Below are 18,122 nucleotides of genomic sequence, written 5' to 3'. Positions count from 1 at the left end.
TACGCAAGTCATAGTTTCACTACATTAAAAAAAGCTGTTTACAGTACACAAATTTAAGAATAAGCTGAGGATACACAAACTGAAAATCTAATCGTGTAGAAGAATAATCAATCAATCACTTTATCAAACAAATTGTCAATCAATCAATCACCTATCTGGGTAAATTATGCACTTCATTTCTACACTTGCTGTGAATTTTTCTAAAATAATGCTTCTAAAGGAGCTCTCCTCATATGAAATGTCATGAAGATTGACAGTCCTGCTCTCCTTTGAACATTAGTAGTAAAATGTTACTAATTTAAGAAGCCGGAACAGAAGAAACTTTACATGGGGTTTCCATCTGACTGGGCAGCAGAGAGCGCTGTATAAATCAATCTAGTATTGTGTCTGGGAGGCAGGGCATGGAGCCCTTTGGTTCTGACCCACCTGCCCCACAGCAATTCATTTTACTGAACCCAGCTCAGGAATTCATAATGCTCCAGTATTCCCTCCCCCACAACCAGCACTTCAGCACCCCACCCCAAGAACTGCAGGCAATCCTGAGAGCAGTAACGTCATCGAGTGCTTTCCTGACACTTGTCAGGCTGTATCATTTACATAACTACCAGGGAACAGTTAGGGGGGTGGGTGGCGGGGAGGGGGGTTGGGGATCCTTTCAGTAAAGTAGTGTCACCATCAGAAGCACTGAGTGTGTGAGAGAAAGTGTGTGTGTGAGAGAGAGAGAGACAGAGAAAGAAGCTGAAGGCTTTCCAGCTGGAAGTATTTAGACTGTGCTTACCCAGTGGAGTATTTTATAAAGAGCTTAAAGAGAAAGATGCTGCAAAGTGCGTGGATAAGTCTGTTAGCTTTTGCAGAACTTGCTGTTAGTGGGAAAACAGAAAGCAACAGGTAAGAACAATGTTGTTAACAATGAAACAGAAACAAGAAATTAGGCAAGTGATTTTTATTTACTTCAAATTACACGGATTCGCTGATTCAAACCAGAAAGTCTGTGTAAAACTAAAAGTGGCAGATGGATTAAAACTTTTTATTCAATGAGCAGTTGTGACTCTCTGAAGCAGTTTTCAATTTGCTCTATAAAAGTAGACACTATCAAATGTTAATAGGGTTCTATTCACTTCCATAAATGTTACTTTTAGATTGTCAGAGAAATAACAAAACTAGGATTGTCTGAACTATGTTACATTAAACTCTGTGTGCATTTGCCTCGAATGATTGGGAAAATGCTAAACCAGTAAGTTGGAGTTTAGTTTGGGCAAGAAAGAAAATTGTACCCAAAGAACACTTGGGATTTCTCTGGCAGGTCTGCCTTTATGCTTTCCCTAAAATACTTTGCATAACTATAAACATTAATCTTCTATAAACCAGCAGAGTCAAGTAGTGATATAGAAGATGACTATTTCTGTTCTTTTTCATCAAAGGTGCTCATCTTGTGCAGTCTTAATGACATAGTTGAAAATACATCTAACATCTATTTTAAAATAAGCATTTTCTAATACAGGTGTCTAGCCTCTTCTCCATCTGAATGAAAAAAAACTGAAAATTATTTTTAGAAACCTACTGAACAATTTAGTAGTTTTTTAACACCAGTCAATTGGTTTTTTGTAAATTAAACCTTATTTGCTATGAAAAGAATGCTTTTAATATGTGCCTGATTCAATACAATCAGCAAGAGCTCCCCATTTCATCATGGAGCAGTGACCTGCTTTGTGAGTAAGGACTGGTGTGGGAAAATACTGTCTACTGAAATAGGGTAAAAGATTGTCGAATGATGATCTGGATGGTTTTGGATATTGTTCACTTTGCCTTAAATTCCTCAACCTTTTGCACTGGGATCTGAATGCATGAAGTGATAGAAACAAGGGGAAAACACCAACTGACAGCAGTTTCTCACTTGCTATTACACAGATGTATTAAGTTTATGTATGCTATGCTGATTTTCTGTAAGATTAAGTTATTTCACACTCCTGATGTGAATGAATGTTATGGTGTTTTATGTGGCAACGGCTGAAGATATCAAATGAACTCTTTCCTGTTCCCGTGCATGGATAGTGTATGTAATTTGCTGTGTTGACCTTCATTTCAAGGGATCAGTGCCAATTCTCAACGTTTTCACAGCTGTCTGAATCATAGGCTGTAAGTAAAGTGATACTCTCCTGAGTTTTAATTAAGAGTAGACTAGTTGCGCACAATCTCTGAATGAAACAGGAGAGCAAACACAGATCTCAGGTAAGAATGCAACAACATTTTCTGCTTGAGTTAAAGGAAGAAAGAATATTGTTATGGACCAAATCAAACCCTCTCAAAATAAATTAAGAAGATCGTCTAGATCCTAACTTTTTCTTATTTTTAAGTTACATGAAAGGCATTGCATTCCAGATGCAATTCGATTGGTCAAGCTACTCAAATTTAAACAAAACACATTTTATATTCACACGAGAGTTAAAGTACAGATAAAATAAAAATAATAGAATTGCCTTAACTGTAACTCTATCAAAATGCTTAACAAAATAATGTATATATTAACTTTTACCAATTAACTGTTCCAACGTAGTAACATCCTATAAATACACCCTTGGCAAAGGCAAATGCAGTAAAATAGATTGTCTCAAATGTAATTCTAGCAGCAAGAAGAAAACCCCAGGTTTTAGCTATATCAAAAAAGAGGAATACAAGCTTCCACATCCAAATTCAAGACCCCAGCAATTGCAGAAAGCTAAAACTAAAAATCCAGATTCTGTGGGATTTGAGCACCCCTTCAGGCTGCTTATATTGCTCCAACTATTAAAAAAAGACCAAGGCCTCAAAAGCTGTTTACTTTATTGGCTTTGTGCAGAGTGCTTGGTGCCTCTGTCTCAACCTTCATTCATAAAAGAAAAAAGACAAATACACCTCTTAAATATGTAGTATCATCATAATATAAAGCAGTCGATTTCTGATAAGTCTAAGTATGTACTTTTCAAAGTACATAAGAATGATCAATTATTTGAATTATTATATGCAAACAATGAATTGAATTGAATTTGCTTTATTGTCACATGCAGAAAAATGCAAGAAGAAGAATTACAGCAAAGCCTTTGTTTCAGATTTTTGTATAAAGTTGTAGTTAAGAGGGACAGCACATTCAACTTGGTCTTTGCAGTGAGGCAAGTGGATGCAAGGAAGGAAATAAAAATTGGGGAGCATGCCAACTTCAGGCTAGTTAACGATATAACCATGTGATAAATTATGAGGGCCATGAGGTCCCACTGCAGTGAAAAGCCGAGAATTGGAGATATGTGCAAAGGAGTAAGAGTGACAATGTGGGTGCATCATGAGGGAGGGGTGCCTAGTGAGGTTTTCAGTTAGCAAGTTTATTCATAGCATCTTGGACATCACTTTAAGACTACATTGAGAGCTCATTAAAATGGTTCAGGGATACCAAGAATTCCATTTGCACTATTCATTTCTGCTTATGAGACCAAAAATCAGATGGCTCTGATGTTACTTAAAGACAGCCAGCATCTCTTTAAAGGAAGTTGCACTCTGGTTTGCAAGCTGCATGGAATTGTTACAGATTCAACATGTGATTCGATGAAGTTCAGACAAGGTATGTAAGGTACATCTCCAATGCCATTTTGGAGATCGCTGTGTTGGCAGCGGTAAGGCTGTGGAGACAGATGTATCCTGGAAGCTATGTGTGTAAGGTGTCACACAGGAATGTACTGCACCAGGAACAAATGGACCCAGAGCAAAGCTGTTCCAGAATGGTTTCAACGTTGCCCAGGTATGTCCTCTACACATTAAGTAGGAGAAATTGAACTCGACTGTTTACAAAAAACCAAAGAGCTGCAGATGCTGGAAATCATAAACATAAACAGAAGTTACTGGGATAACTCAGCATGCCTGGCAACATCTGCAAGAAAGCAGCGTTAACATTTTGAGTTCAGTGACCTTTCTTCAGAACATATTACAGTTCCATCAGTCCACTTTCGATAACCAGTAAAGTGATGGAAGGGGTCATTAACAGTGCTTTCAAGTAATACTTGCTAAGCAATAATCTACTCACTGATGCTCAGTTTGGGTTCTGCCAGAGCCACTCAGCTCCTGACCTTGGTTTTAACATGAACAAAAGAGCTAAATTGTATTGGTGAGAAAATAACATTTGACTGACTGTGACATCAAGGAGTATTAGCAAAACTGGAGTCAGTGGGGATCGGGGGCATCTTAATGGATTGGCATCACACCAATCACAAAGGAAAATAGTTGCAGTCATTGGAAGTCAGTTATTTCAGTTCCAGGACATCAGTACAGGAGTTCCTCGGGATCCTAGACTGCACCATCTTCAGCTGCTTCATCAATGACCTTCCCTCCATTATAAGATCAGAAGTGGAGATATTCACCTATGTTCAGCATCATTCTCAACACCTCAGATACTGAAGCAGTCCACATCCACATGCAGGAAGACCTGGACATTATCCAGACTTAAAGTGGCAAGTGGTAAGTAACAATTGGGACCACACAACTGCCAGGCAATGAAAATCTCAAAAAAGAGCAAATCTCACCATCACCCTTTGACATTCAAAAGTTCGACCTTTACTGAATCCCCCACAAATTAATATCCTGGGGATTATCATTGACTAGAAACTGAACTGGACTTGTCACATAAATACTGTGGCTACAACAGCACCTCAGAAGCTAGGAATCTTGGTGCAGTCAATCTGTTATTTTCTTTTCACAGGCAGGCAATTTTTAATAATACAAGAAAAAGAAGAGAGAATGACAAATATAATGAAACTGGAAAGGCACTACCCAGCAATATAGATGTTGCCTCACAATTTCTGAAGTACAGAAAAATATAAAAGAAAGATGGAAAGCAAACATCTCACTGTCAGTGTAACAATATTCTGTCAGTAATTTAAGAAATAATAAAAACAGATAGTTAACAAAACAAATGACAGCCCATCAAACGTCTTCACACTTCGGTCAATAAAAGATTAAGAAAAATAAATTCCTTCACTAATGTTGATAAAGACCACAATGATCTGACAAAATGATTCTAATTTTGGAAGATCAATGTAAAGTTTGAGTCAACTTTATGTTACTCAAGATTGAGTTCACTTCATGTCAACAACTACCAAATGGAACAAATGATCAATTCATAGACGGATCTCAGTAAAAAAACAAAGGGTACAGAACTTGATTTCACTGGAGATAACTTTACTGAAAGCGTTATGGAACTAGTTATTGCTTCTACAGCTATTAACGCCTTCAGAATATCTCTTCTGAATAAACCCAAAGAAATACTATTGATGCTCTGCCCGAAGGAGTACAGAATTTCAAAGCAATTGTGGCAAGCCAGGAATATCTGGAACTGCTTGACACTGGAAAGCTATTGCTGCCATCAATAGCATCTGGAAAATATCCAAAACACATATGAGGGCCAGCTTACCTCACCCACTGAGACAGTGGCCAGCATTTCATATCATATACATGCTATGTTCCAGAAGAGCTCTTGCTGAGATATTTGTATCATCGATAGTCACAGGTGAGGTGCCAGAAGACTGGAGATTGGCAAACGTGGTGCCACTGTTTAAGAAGGGCGGTAAAGACAAGCCAGGGAACTATAGACTGGTGAGCCTGACCTCAGTGGTGGACAAGTTGTTGGAGGGAATCCTGAGGGACAGGATGTACATGTATTTGGAAAAGCAAGGACTGATTAGGGATAGTCAACATGGCTTTGTGCGTGGGAAATCATGTCTCACAAACTTGATTGATTTTTTTGAAGAAGTAACAAAGAGGATTGATGAGGGCAGAGCGGTAAATGTGATCTATATGGACTTCAGTAAGGCATTTGACAAGGTTCCCCATGGGAGACTGATTAGCAAGGTTAGATCTATTGGAATACAGGGAGAACTAGCCATTTCGATATAGAAATGGCTCAAAGGTAGAAGACAGAGGGTGGTGTTGGAGGGTTGTTTTTCACACTGGAGACCTGTGACCAGTGGAGTGTCACAAGGGTTGGTGCTGGGTCCTCTATTTTATGTCATTCACATAAATGATTTGAATGCAAGCATAAGAGGTACAGTCAGTAAGTTTGCAGATGACACCAAAATTGGAGGTGTAGTGGACAGCGAAGAGGGTTACCTCAGATTACAACTGGATCTTGACCAGATGGGCCAATGGGCTGAGAAGTGGCAGATGGAGTTTAATTCAGATAAGTGCGAGGTGCTGCATTTTGGGAAAGGAAATCTTAGCAGGACTTATACACTTAATGGTAAGGTCTTAGGGAGTGTCGCTGAACAAAGAGAGCATGGAGTGCAGGTTCATAGCTCCTTGAAAGTGGAGTCACAAGTAGATAGGATAGTGAAGAAGGCGTTTGGTATGCTTCCCTTTATTGGTAGAGTATTGAGTACAAGAGTTGGGAGGTCATGTTGTGGCTGTACAGGACATTGGTTAGGCCACTGTTGGAATATTGCATGCAATTCTGGTCTCCTTCCTATCGGAAAGATGTTGTGAAACTTGAAAAGGTTCAGAAAAGATTTACAAGGATGTGGCAAGGGTTGGAGGATCTGAGCTACAGGGAGAGTCTGAACAGACTGGGACTGTTTTCCTGGAGCGTCGGAGGCTGAGGGGTGACCTAATAGAGGTTTACAAAATTATGAGGGGCATGGATAGGATAAATAGACAAAGTGGTAAAAACAATGACTGCAGATGCTGGAAACCAGATTCTACCCTGGGGTCAGGGAGTCCATAACTAGAGGGCATAGGTTTAGAGTGAGAGGGGACAGATATAAAAGAGACCTAAGGGGCAACGTTTTCACGCAGTGGGTGGTACGTGTATGGAATAATCTGCCGGAGGAAGTGGTGGAGGCTGGTACAATTGCAACATTTAAGAGGCATTTGGATGGGTATATGAATAGGAAGGGTTTGGAGGCATATGGGCCGGGTGCTTGCAGGTGGGACTAGATTGCGTTGGGATATCTGGTCGGCATGGACGGGTTGGACCGAAGGGTCTGTTTCCATGCTGTACATCTCTATGACTGTATGACTCTAAGAGCGTCTTGGGCTAAATTGTGTAGAATGCCTAACACCGCAGCAGGATGTGAAGGAGAGCTGACCAAGGAACAGTGCTAGGGATTGACAAAGATCTGATTCCTGATGTAGGACTTTTGCCCGAAACATCGACTTTCCTGGTCTTCAGATGCTGCCTGACCTGCTGTGCTTTTCCAGCAAAGATCTGTCCATGTCACACACACACAATAACAAAAATCCACGAGGTAGCCACAGTATTGCCACTCACTCGCCCCAATCAAACAGTACAGTTAGTCAACTTGACACATGATATCGATGTCAAAAGAAAAGTTGAAGCTTTTATCCCCATTCAAGTGATAGACCCCAAAAGGAATACGCAACATGCACCAAATAACAAAATTGACACTGGCGCAAGTGACCGGAGTGAGGGTGAGTGGAAAGATGTTGTATATAAAACTGTTACAAGTGCAGGATTCATTCCTTTACGCATCTTATGCAAGATGCATTTAGAAACTGGCACTATGTAGTGAATCCACTCAAGTTAAGTTCACTGTGTGCAATGGGTCTGATATCACACATATTACATTACCTGTCTTAAACATCAATACAAAATCTTGGAATGGACATCTGAAACCTTTGAAACTGTTGCTGAAACTAATTCTATTCTATTTTTGTTCTATATGGGTCACCATATTATCACCATCTATAAGATGACAAATTAATCAATTGTGACACCAAAGATTGCAAATCGCAACAATGAGTTTAACCATCATCTGACTAACAATGTCAGCTGACATTAATGACGATGCAATATTACATCTGAAAGATGATGACCAAGCAAGTATCAGTTTTCCACATAAGTGCAGCTTTCAAATTCAGGAAAAGCTCTATCCAGAATTGGGATCTATGGTACAAAGCAGCACTGTCTGGAGTGTTGTACTGAATGCTGCAGTCCCTTTACTTGCATTTGGAAGAAAAATGACACTATTTATGTGTGATTAGATCCAAGACAAATGAACAATGTAGTAAAAAGTCATCCAAACACAATTTCTACTGTGGAAGAGCTTAATCCAACATTTTCAAGCACTAAATCATTTTCCAAGCTTAATACAAAGAATGAATATGGGTCACACAGCTTGTTCTGGAGTCATGGGAAATATCAACATTTAGAACAGCTTTCAGTGAATATTGTGTCCTCAGATTAGCGACTGGATTATCCGTTGGCCAGGCCATAGTCCAACAACTAAGGAAGCTATCAAGCAGATGACAGTACAATTCTCTGAAGACCTAACTATGAGCATGATACAAATTCCCACCAGCTCACAGCAGTGGAATGGAAACATGGGGCAGAATCTTCTTACAGAGGTCTGAATGATGTGGGCTATGGCAGGATTTGTGGCAAAATTTGACAAGAAGCTCAACAAGACCTTTTTTGACATTGCAATTGTTTCATTCCAATTCCTATGCTGTGACGAGTCTCTCATCAGGCAATGGCAACTTGGCAAATAAAATTGATTGTCACTTGTTAAATTCCTTATTAATGCTGCAACTTGTCTCATTAGTTTTCTGCTTCCTATCCTACCAAGCAAGCCAGAAATCGAGAACTCTCGACATGGACGTCATAGCAGGCACCCTATGGTTTCAGCTCACGGTTGACTGAGAATATTGCCCAGGTTGGACATCGGGCACCAACTTCTCAAGGCATGCTCTGTGGCACTACCCACACAACCTCCACAGACATTAGTATATGACTTGTATCAGTCTTTACGAACTCTCATTGTACATTGTGATGCTGCAGCAAGGACACTGTGATCAGGGACACCTACCCAGCTCATAGACTGGACCAGGCTGTAGCTCCGGCCAGTTCACTTGCTGTCATAGCACAAACTCACTCTAAGCCTAGCTGGATGCTCATGGCATCTCTGCCTTGCCTTGTTTTTTCATGCCAGTGATACCAGGCTCACCGTGCTGTTACATTGCTGTGTCATTTAGTTCAGACAAAATGGACAGGGTCAGTCAGTCATTCAGGGCAATCCCATTCAGTATCCTTTCTCATAAGGGCAGATGCCCAAATGTCAGGCAGCTTACCACCCATTTGGGTCTCTTTCTGCCCTCTTGTGGTCTACTTTCTTCCTGGAATGAGAGAAAGGCAGCTGTAAAGAGAGATGAAAGTGGCAAAGTTGTAACTTTTAATAGGTAAAAGCCAGTTAGTAGGCAGTGCAGATGGGTAGTGGTGTCAGGGGTTGGCGTGAGTGATGACATAAAATGATAGTGTATAAGCCTTGGTGCAAAGTGGGTATAGTAACAGAGAAAGCAGAGAGAAGATGGTGGCACCTATGCTGAAGTTAAGAAATTCATACATTGTTATGCATTCCTTCAGATGGCTGAGACTGCACAGACATGGGAGAATCAGCCTCAGACGAGGAGTAGTCTGGTGGCCCTCACTGCTGGTCCTAGGGAAGAGGATATCCTGCCTGTCCACATCCCATCCAGCAAGATCTCCAGCAAAGCTGGGCACCACATTTCCCTCATCTGCCATAGAATCGTAGAATCCCAACAGTGTGGAAGCAGGCCATTTGGCCCATCGAGTCCACACCAACCCTCTGAAGAGCATCTCATAGAGCCCCACCCTGTCCCTGTAACCCCACATTTCCCATGGCTAATCCACCTAACCTGCACATCTTTGGACTGTGGGAAACCCATGCAGACACGGGGAGAATGTGCAAACTCGACACAGGCAGTTGCCCGGGTGTGGAATCAAACCTGGATCCCTGCCGCCGTGAGGCAGCACCAGTGAGCCACTGTGCTGCCATCTCCAAGTCAAATGTCAGAAACAGCATAGCTTCTAATTCATAGAGATTTGTATCATTAAGACAATTATTTGATGGAATGCAACATACCAACATAAAGATACCTGGCTTACCCTCAATCGTTCTCTCCAGATAATGGAGTCAGTGTGTCGTCTTCAGTCAGTTAGTTATGTAATATCGTGTAATAACAGTAAACGGTAAACCAGTGGATGTGTTAAGTCTGTGATATTGTTGCTGAATAAGTAGTTTATGTAAATACCTTGTGGAATTTGTTAAGACATGAAGTATGTGAGATTAAAAATGCAGATTTATTTGAGGGCAAGGTAGATAAAGACAAGGGAGAAATGATTAGAGGATATATTGTGAGATTCGTTGAAATAAGATAGGATATGGTTGGTGTAGAGCATAGACTTTGGCATATACTACACATTTTGGGTTGAATAGCCCATTTCAGTTCTGTGAATAGTCTGTACGTTGAGATAATTTAACTTTCTTTTGCAAAATTAAAATTAAAACTAGGATTAATAAATCTTGCCAATCTTTTGAGGCAGCTGACATTGCACCTATTATCAAAATGTTCTTGGCATGCTGTGTGTACAAGTAACATAACACCAGTCCTGGAGGTTAGTTAAATTGTGTCTCAGTGCCAGTATTTCAGTAAGTCATGAAGGGTCTGCACATTGAGGTTACTTTCCACTGTGTGGTATGGTACTATTACTGTACTAAATGGTAATTTCAAACAGATCTAGCATCACAAGAATGAACATCCTGAGATGCCGTGGGCCATCAGAATCAGCAAAAGTTTACTTTAACATAATCTACAATCTCATGGGCTAGCACATCCCCCTTTCTACCTTTACCATCAAGCCAGGGGATCAACCCCAATTGAATGAACAGTGCAGGAGGAAATGCCAGGAGCAGCATCAGGCATACCTAAAAATGAATAGCTTTCTAAGCCATTTAAGAAGGCAATGCAGAATCAGTCACATTGCTGTTGGTTTGGAGTTACAATTAGGCCAGACCAGTAATGATGGCAGATTTCCGTCCCTAAAAGACATTAAAGTTTTTACAACAGTGACAGATTCATTGCCCTGATTGCTGAGACTAGCTGCCAATTCAAAATATTATTAATTAAGTTCACTTCTACCAGATGCCATAGTAGGATTTGAATCCAAGTCCCCAGATCATTAGCTGGGACCTATGAATAATTAGTCCAGTGACAATACCACTATGCCACACTTTCCTCAAATTATTCTGCTCTTGGCTTCTGTCCTTAGATTCCTAAAATAAGTGATTGGCCATGGCTGGATTGGGTGCTTCTGCTCTCCTATCAGCCAACCATGACATTGTTCCAATTGAGGCATCCTCTACTGTGTGTGAATAAATGTACTAATGGCTACTCATTAGAGAGTGTGTGTTGACAGGCATAATGAGAGTTGAGCATCACTGACTATCTAGATACTAAGGAATGAAATTCATTTCAGTTTGCGAAGTTGATAAGGTCTTTTTGGCCATAAGATTGGTACCAAGGGCAGAATGGGAGCTTCCAGTCACTCTGAAGAAGTTAATGGTTCTCTCTGTGTGTTTTGGTGGGTCTGTGTACAAATGAATAAACTCAGGGATAACCAGGTTATCTTTGAACTGTCTAAAACAGTAATAAATGGTGTCATAGAGACAGTCTGCAAGTATCTCCAAGCTTTGTTCTAATATCACCTTCACACTCACAGAAAAGGCTGTATCTTCAGATGTATGTACCCACAATGGGGTTCCAAAGCTGGAATATTTCTGTTATGGCAGTAGGTGGAAACAACATCTTCTCGGGCATTTCTTATAGTTCAAATACAAATTGGATCTTTATTATATGTGAACACTGTGGTATGGTTATCTGTGGGTCAAGGGTTCCCTCTGTATTAGCTGCTTCATTCGCCCAACCTCCACCCTCTCCTTCTGCAAGTTTTCATCCCTCTCTTCCAGTAAAGGAATCCTCAGAGGGAAATGTGCTACTTTATTACAAAAGGGTCCCTTTAAACAAGCAGCAAGTTTCACAATGTGTCTTTGAAGCCAACAATTTCTGAATACTTAAAGTGCTAGAAGCTACCCTGCCAAAAGCAATACTGCTGAATAGCACTGTTGTGTGATTTCTAACTTTTGGAATCAAAAACACATTTCCTAAATTAGCAGATGACATTAAAATCAGGAGGACAGTCAATACTGAGAAGAACTGCAACAAATTATTTCTAAACTTGCAGAATGGGCAAATTGGCAAATGAAGTGCGGATTTATGTGAGGCAGAAAAGTTTGATAAGAAGCATAAGGAGGTCATCTATTACTTGGAAGATGCAAGAATGGGTAGGATAAAGGAACAAAGAGATCTTGAATTACAATTGCACCAATTAGTAAAAGTTGTGCCACAGGTTAGCAAGGCTATAAACAAAACAAACCAAGCTCTAGGTATTATTTCTAGAGGTATGGTATAAAAATGTATGCTAAATGTGTACTGAAATGCAGTTGTACTTCCCTTAGAGAACGGCATACATTTCTGATTGCTGTGTTACAACATGGGTTTAGAGAGGGTGCAGAGAAGATTTACAAGGACGATATACTTGGGTTTACATATGAAGAATAGCTTACAGGTTGGGACTCCTCACTTGGAAAAGGAAGGCTGAGGGCCAGCGATCCATAAATTTATGAAAGTTTTTGATAGCTTGGATACAGAGAGAATGTTTCCTTTTATGAGGAGGAGCACGACTTGATGCCATCACTGTAAGGTCATCACGAAAAAAGCCAGTAGGAAATTCAGAAGAAACGTTGCCACACATTGAGGGGTGAAAATGTGGGACTTGCTTGAGGTTGAAGCAGTTACCTGAAGGATTTAATGGGAAGCCAGAAAGGCATTTGAAAGGGAAGGGAAAGATGGTTACCATGGCAAATTCAGATGAGAAAAGATAAGAGGAGCCTTGAGTCAAGCATGAAAACCAACATGAACTAACTGAGCTAAATGGGTTTTGTGCCGCGTTTTTGATGTACTCTGTATGTAAATGTCACTGGTTCCCTATGGGAGGTGTGAGTAGATTGAGATCTCAGTTTTTCTGAGGATTAAGCTCTCAGCAACTGTCTGCTTCATCAGGCCATCCCTTCCAGTGTACAGATCAGGACTGCAGTAGGGTTATGGGAGGGAACTGCTAGGATCATTTTCCAGATCAGAGCGCCTCTCTCATTTAGTTTGCCAGGTTGCCTCATTCCCACATGAAATTGGTATTATTTATGTGGAAAAGAGTTGGACAAAAAGACTAGTACTTCTTCTGCTCAATCTGTGCAGCCCACATCTGTGCATAATGTGCACCAGTCCAGCTCCCTTGAATCACAATGCCACTGTAGAAAATAGCAGTCATAAGGCCTTAAGTGCAATGTGATCCTGCAATTTCAGATACCCAGGAGGAGTCACAGCACGGTCACATGGTCATGGGTCAAAGTGATGTACATGAGGATTAAAGGAGGCTCACATTTACTCATGTTCTGCTGCTGATACTGATGATTCGGATTCAGCTTTCAAGCAGTCTGAGGAAAAAAAAGGCAGATCACAACTCTCAAGAGCTGGTGATGATATATCTGTGTTTTTCGCCTGCAGTTTTCGAGAGCAAAGGCGTACTGCAATTCAACCTGGACTTTGTCGCTATGGATCCCAGCTTGATTGCTGCTATGGATGGAAAAGGAATTACAAGGGCCAGTGCGAAGGTACAAGAGCAGCATTCACCTTCTCCTGCATTTCTGACAATTTAAAGCACAGTTTAATCCAGACCTCAACATACTGTGACATGAACTAATTTGTTGGTCAGCAGAGTGAAAGAAAGCAAGCAATGCATATAGTTAAAGGTAAAATCGCTATAGTCCTAGAAGAGCATAGGACTGTTCTCTCATCAAAGAGAGACAACCGGTGGGAAGTGTAACCTGAGGGTCACCATGCCTCAGGAGATGGGAGAGGTTGAGAAGGTGGGGCCTTCAATGTAACCTCAGCCAGAGCAGTGTTTGAACTTGTAATGTTGGCACCACAGCAAGTGAAATGCTATAAATGTAACCTTTGGTGCCATATTGGCAGGTGTGGTTGACATCTTGTGTATACCAAGGGCGCCACAAGCAGCTACTTGAATTTTTATACTTCCTTAAATGTTAAAAAGTGCTCCAAAGTGCTTCACAGAGGAATGGATGAATTAACAATCAAACTGAAGAACCATTATTTGGAGGAGTAACTAAGGAAAGTCTTTTAGGCATAGAGAAAGATGAAGAGATGAAGAGATTAATGGAGGGAATTATAGAGAGTTGGATCTAGATAGGTAAGACACGACATTCTTGGTTGAGGTGAGGAGACTGCAAGGGACAGGAGTAAGGAGAACAGACAACTTAGATTAGATTAGATTCCCTACAGTGTGGAAACAGCCCCTTCAGCCCAACAGGTCCACACTGACCCTCCAAAGAGTAACCCACCCAAACCCCTTTGGCCTCTGACTAATGCACCTAATTGACAATTTAAGCACGGCCAATTCACCCGACCTGCACATCTTTGGACTGTGGGAGGAAACCGGAGCACCCGGAGGAAACCCACGAGGAGAATATGTAAACTCCACACAGACAGTCACCTGAGGTTGGGATTGAACCTGGGACCCTGATGCTGTGAGGCAACAATGCTAACCACTGAGTCACCATGCTACCCCTAATTTAGGCTTAATTGTGTGGCTAGTGGAAGTCCTGGCAATGGAAAGATGTCAGCCCATTGCAACAGTTAAATGCAAGGATGAGAAATTTCAATTTGTTGCATTGGTGGACCAGGAAGCAACATGGGTGGGCAAGATTATGGCTAGTGAATGAGCAGAACTTGACATGGGTTTGAATGCCAGCTGGGCAAAAGTGAGGACTGTAGATGCTGGAGATCAGAGTCAAGATTAGAGCGGTGCTGGAAAAGCACAGCAGGTTAGGCAGCATCCGAGGAGCAGGAAAATCGACGTTTCAGGCAAAAGCCCTTCATCCTGATGAAGAGCTCCTGCCCAAAACATCGATTTTCCTGCTCCTCGGATGCTGCCTAACCTGCTGTGCTTTTCCAGCACCGTTCTAATCTTGACTTAGAATGCCAGCAACAGAATTTTGAATAAGTTGAGGTTTATGTAAATTAGACAACGGAAGCCTAGAAATGAAAGAGTAATAGTAGCTCAATACCATGGACAATTACCAAAGGAAGATAAATATTGGTCAAGCCAGTGCCAGCCATGAATGACTTTTTGAAAAAGGTAAATCTGGGGGCTTCGGGGCTGAGTAAGGTGATGTTATGGTAATAGAAAAAGGCTGTGTCTGTGATAAAGAGGATAATGCAGCAGAAACTGGGTTAGGGTCGACCAACTGCACAGATGTTGCAGACTGGCTACTTCATCCTGGGCCTATGGCCCTGGAGAATGGGGAAATAGAGAGCTGGTTAATGAGCGGTGGACGTCAATGATGATAGCTCAAACAGCAAAATGAGACGAGTGCTTAGTTAAACTGCTTTGATTTGTTGGTTGAAGCATTTTGTTTGGCCAGGAAATCTACCTGCTCATTTCTAAACAGAAATCTGTAGATCTTTTCAGGCAGACAGATAGGACCTTGGTTTAACACGTGGCCTGGAAGCCACCTCCTCCAAAAACAAAGCTCCCTTCATGGAGCAATGACCTGCTTCTGCTTGGTTGGCTTCACCTCAAAACCTTCTGATTCTAGCGATAGTCACAGATGTTACCCACTTAACAATGCAAGGAAGACAGACAGATGCTTAACTCCATTGAAGTCACCCTTAACAATCACCTGTGTGGTGGATAAACAAAAGCCCCTGTAAAGGCAGCATGAATTCCTTTATTATTATAGTTTGTCAGTACAATGGAAAGTGCCTCCATTGCACAAGTTTTGGTTGCACTTATTGGCACTAATGAGGCATAAAATGTCTCTAAATATACGTTGTCATCGCCCTGCGAGTCGGAACTAGAGATGTAAAAGCTCACTGGCAGATAGAAAGCAGAAGCTGAACAATAATAGTAATTGGGAAACCTTGTGGAGCTTTTGTCCTTGAAGTCTGATTACAATTCCCAGTTCACCAGTCTGGGGAGGGTGTGGGGGGGGGGGTGTCGGTGTGGAGGGGGGGGTGGAAAGGCTTGTGGGAACCTGTCTGTGCAAACAGACTGCAGGAAGTGTGCACACCTGCTTTGCCAATGGATTGAAGTAGCTGTCGAAAAGGGCTGATGAAAGCTGCTGCACAGGTCGTAATTTTGTGTCTAGAATGACTTTCCCACCGACTTGGATTCAAGTCTTTGCTGCATTAGAATGTACATTTGGCACCAGTCACACCAAACAATCCGTGTCACAGACAAGCGAGAGCACAACAGCTGTGTGTCTGCTTCAGTCAGTCTGAACGATTTACCTCGTGTCAAATCAAATCATGACTTAGACGATTATTCCAGAGATACCAATAAGAATTGCCGTTCATTTCTGAATGTGCAGCATGTCTGAATGTGCAGCATTTTTTCCTTAATAACATTGATGCTGCTACTCCTTGCCAAATATATTGAGAGCCATGAATGACATTATGTCAGGTGATCGATGGTTTGGGGAAGTTATACAGTTCTGAGGCCAAACTTTCTTCCAACAGATGGATTTGTATTTAGGATTATACAGGGAACAGAGCCAAATAGTCTTGGGGCTGTATGGGACATATGGCTGCCTGTTGGGATGTTTCCATCTTCACTCCAGAATGATTTTAAGACACAAAGCTCCAAACAATCATCACCTCTATCAATAAGTAATATGTGACAAGACTGATTTGGTCACTTATCTTCTCCCCCCTTGCGAGTACACGGTGGACAATTCATAGAATCGTAGAATAACTACAGTACTGAAGGAAGCCATTCGACACTTCAAAGAGCATTTCATCCAGACCCAGGCCCACCCCCTATCCCATCTCAGTTATCCCGCATTTTCCATGGCTAACCCCCCCTAGCCTGCACATCTTTGAGCAATTGAATGTGGCCAATCCACCTAACCTATAATCTTTGATCTGTGGGAGGAAACTGGAGTACCCGGAGAAATTCCTGCAGACACGGGAGAACTTGCAAATTTCACATAAACAGTTGCCCAAGGGTGGTATTGAACCCAAGTCCCTGCTGCAGTGATGCAGCGGTGCTAACAACTGAGAAATCATGCTGCCCTATTCAGTTTAAAGTGTTTGTTACTTCCCATTTCGAGCCCCAATTTCATTCACTCTGTCCAGCCAGAAGGTGCTGAGGTCAGAACCCATTCTGTCATTCATGGCCTTGGGAAAGGGATGATCAATATAACAGGCCTGAGGGAACAGGAATTTGGGGGGATCCTGAAGTTTCAGGTAGCCACCCAAAATTCGAGCATCATCAAATATGTCCAGCCTTTAATCTGAATAAGCCATGGACCTCACGACCAGAAATGAAGACTCCTGAGGGGAAACCCACATAATTTTATCTGCCCGTGAACAACGTAGGCTCAGATACCTGAACGACCTGCGGGAGAATCTATAAGGCCTACCAAGACTTCAGATTCAATTCGCTGCATTCTCAACTAAGTTCCTGCACGAGATGAGATTCTCACTGGGCAGCAGCAAGATCCCTATTAATGGGATTATTGCTTGTTAATAGCTTCTAAGTGAAAATCTTGTTGTTGTACCACCCGTCATGAAGAAACTAGACACCAAGTGTTCCCAACATGATGGTCAAAGCAGGTACCTGGCAATCTTGCAAATTGTCCAGATTACAGAGGAGGAAGTGCTGGATGTCTTGAAATGCATAAAAGTGGATAAATCCCCAGGAACTGATCAGGTGTACCCGAGAACTCTGTGGGAAGCTGGAGAAGTGATTGCTGGGCACCTTGCTGAGATATTTGTATCATCCATAGTCACAGGTGAGGTGTCGTAAGACTGGGGGTTGGTTAATGTGGTGCCGCTGTTTAAGAAGGGTGGTAAAGACAAACCAGGGAACTATAGACCAGTGAGCCTGATGTCAGTGCTGGGCAAGTTGTTGGAGGGAATCCTGAGGGACAGGATGTACATGTATTTGGAAAGGCAAGGACTAATTAGGGATAGTCAACATGGTTTTGTGTGTGGGAAATCATGTCTCACAAACTTGATTGAGTTTTTTGAAGAAGTAACAAAGATGATTGATGAGGGCAGAGCAGTAGATGTGATCTATATGGACTTCAGTAAGACATTCAACAGGGTTCCCCATGGGAGATTGATTAGCAAGTTTAGATCTCACAATATAC

The 18,122-nt window shown here is 41.6% G+C and overlaps 1 protein-coding gene across 1 annotated transcript in view; it reads left to right on the top strand.

Moving 5' to 3' along the window:
• Nucleotides 1-717: 717 nt before the first annotated feature.
• egfl6 (EGF-like-domain, multiple 6) overlaps nt 718-18,122 on the top strand; it is an 84,389-nt gene continuing 66,984 nt past the window's right edge. Inside the window, exons 1-2 of the mRNA XM_043700595.1 lie at nt 718-888; nt 13,453-13,559. Of these exons, the coding sequence (XP_043556530.1) occupies nt 815-888; nt 13,453-13,559 (181 nt within the window). The 5' untranslated portion in view covers nt 718-814. The remainder of the gene's footprint in view (nt 889-13,452; nt 13,560-18,122) is intronic.

Source organism: Chiloscyllium plagiosum, chromosome 12 (genome assembly GCF_004010195.1).
Source record: "Chiloscyllium plagiosum isolate BGI_BamShark_2017 chromosome 12, ASM401019v2, whole genome shotgun sequence".
Lineage (NCBI taxonomy): Eukaryota > Metazoa > Chordata > Chondrichthyes > Orectolobiformes > Hemiscylliidae > Chiloscyllium > Chiloscyllium plagiosum.
The sequence above is the reverse complement of the archived record's forward strand: the minus strand, read 5'-3'. Positions and strand labels throughout refer to the sequence as shown.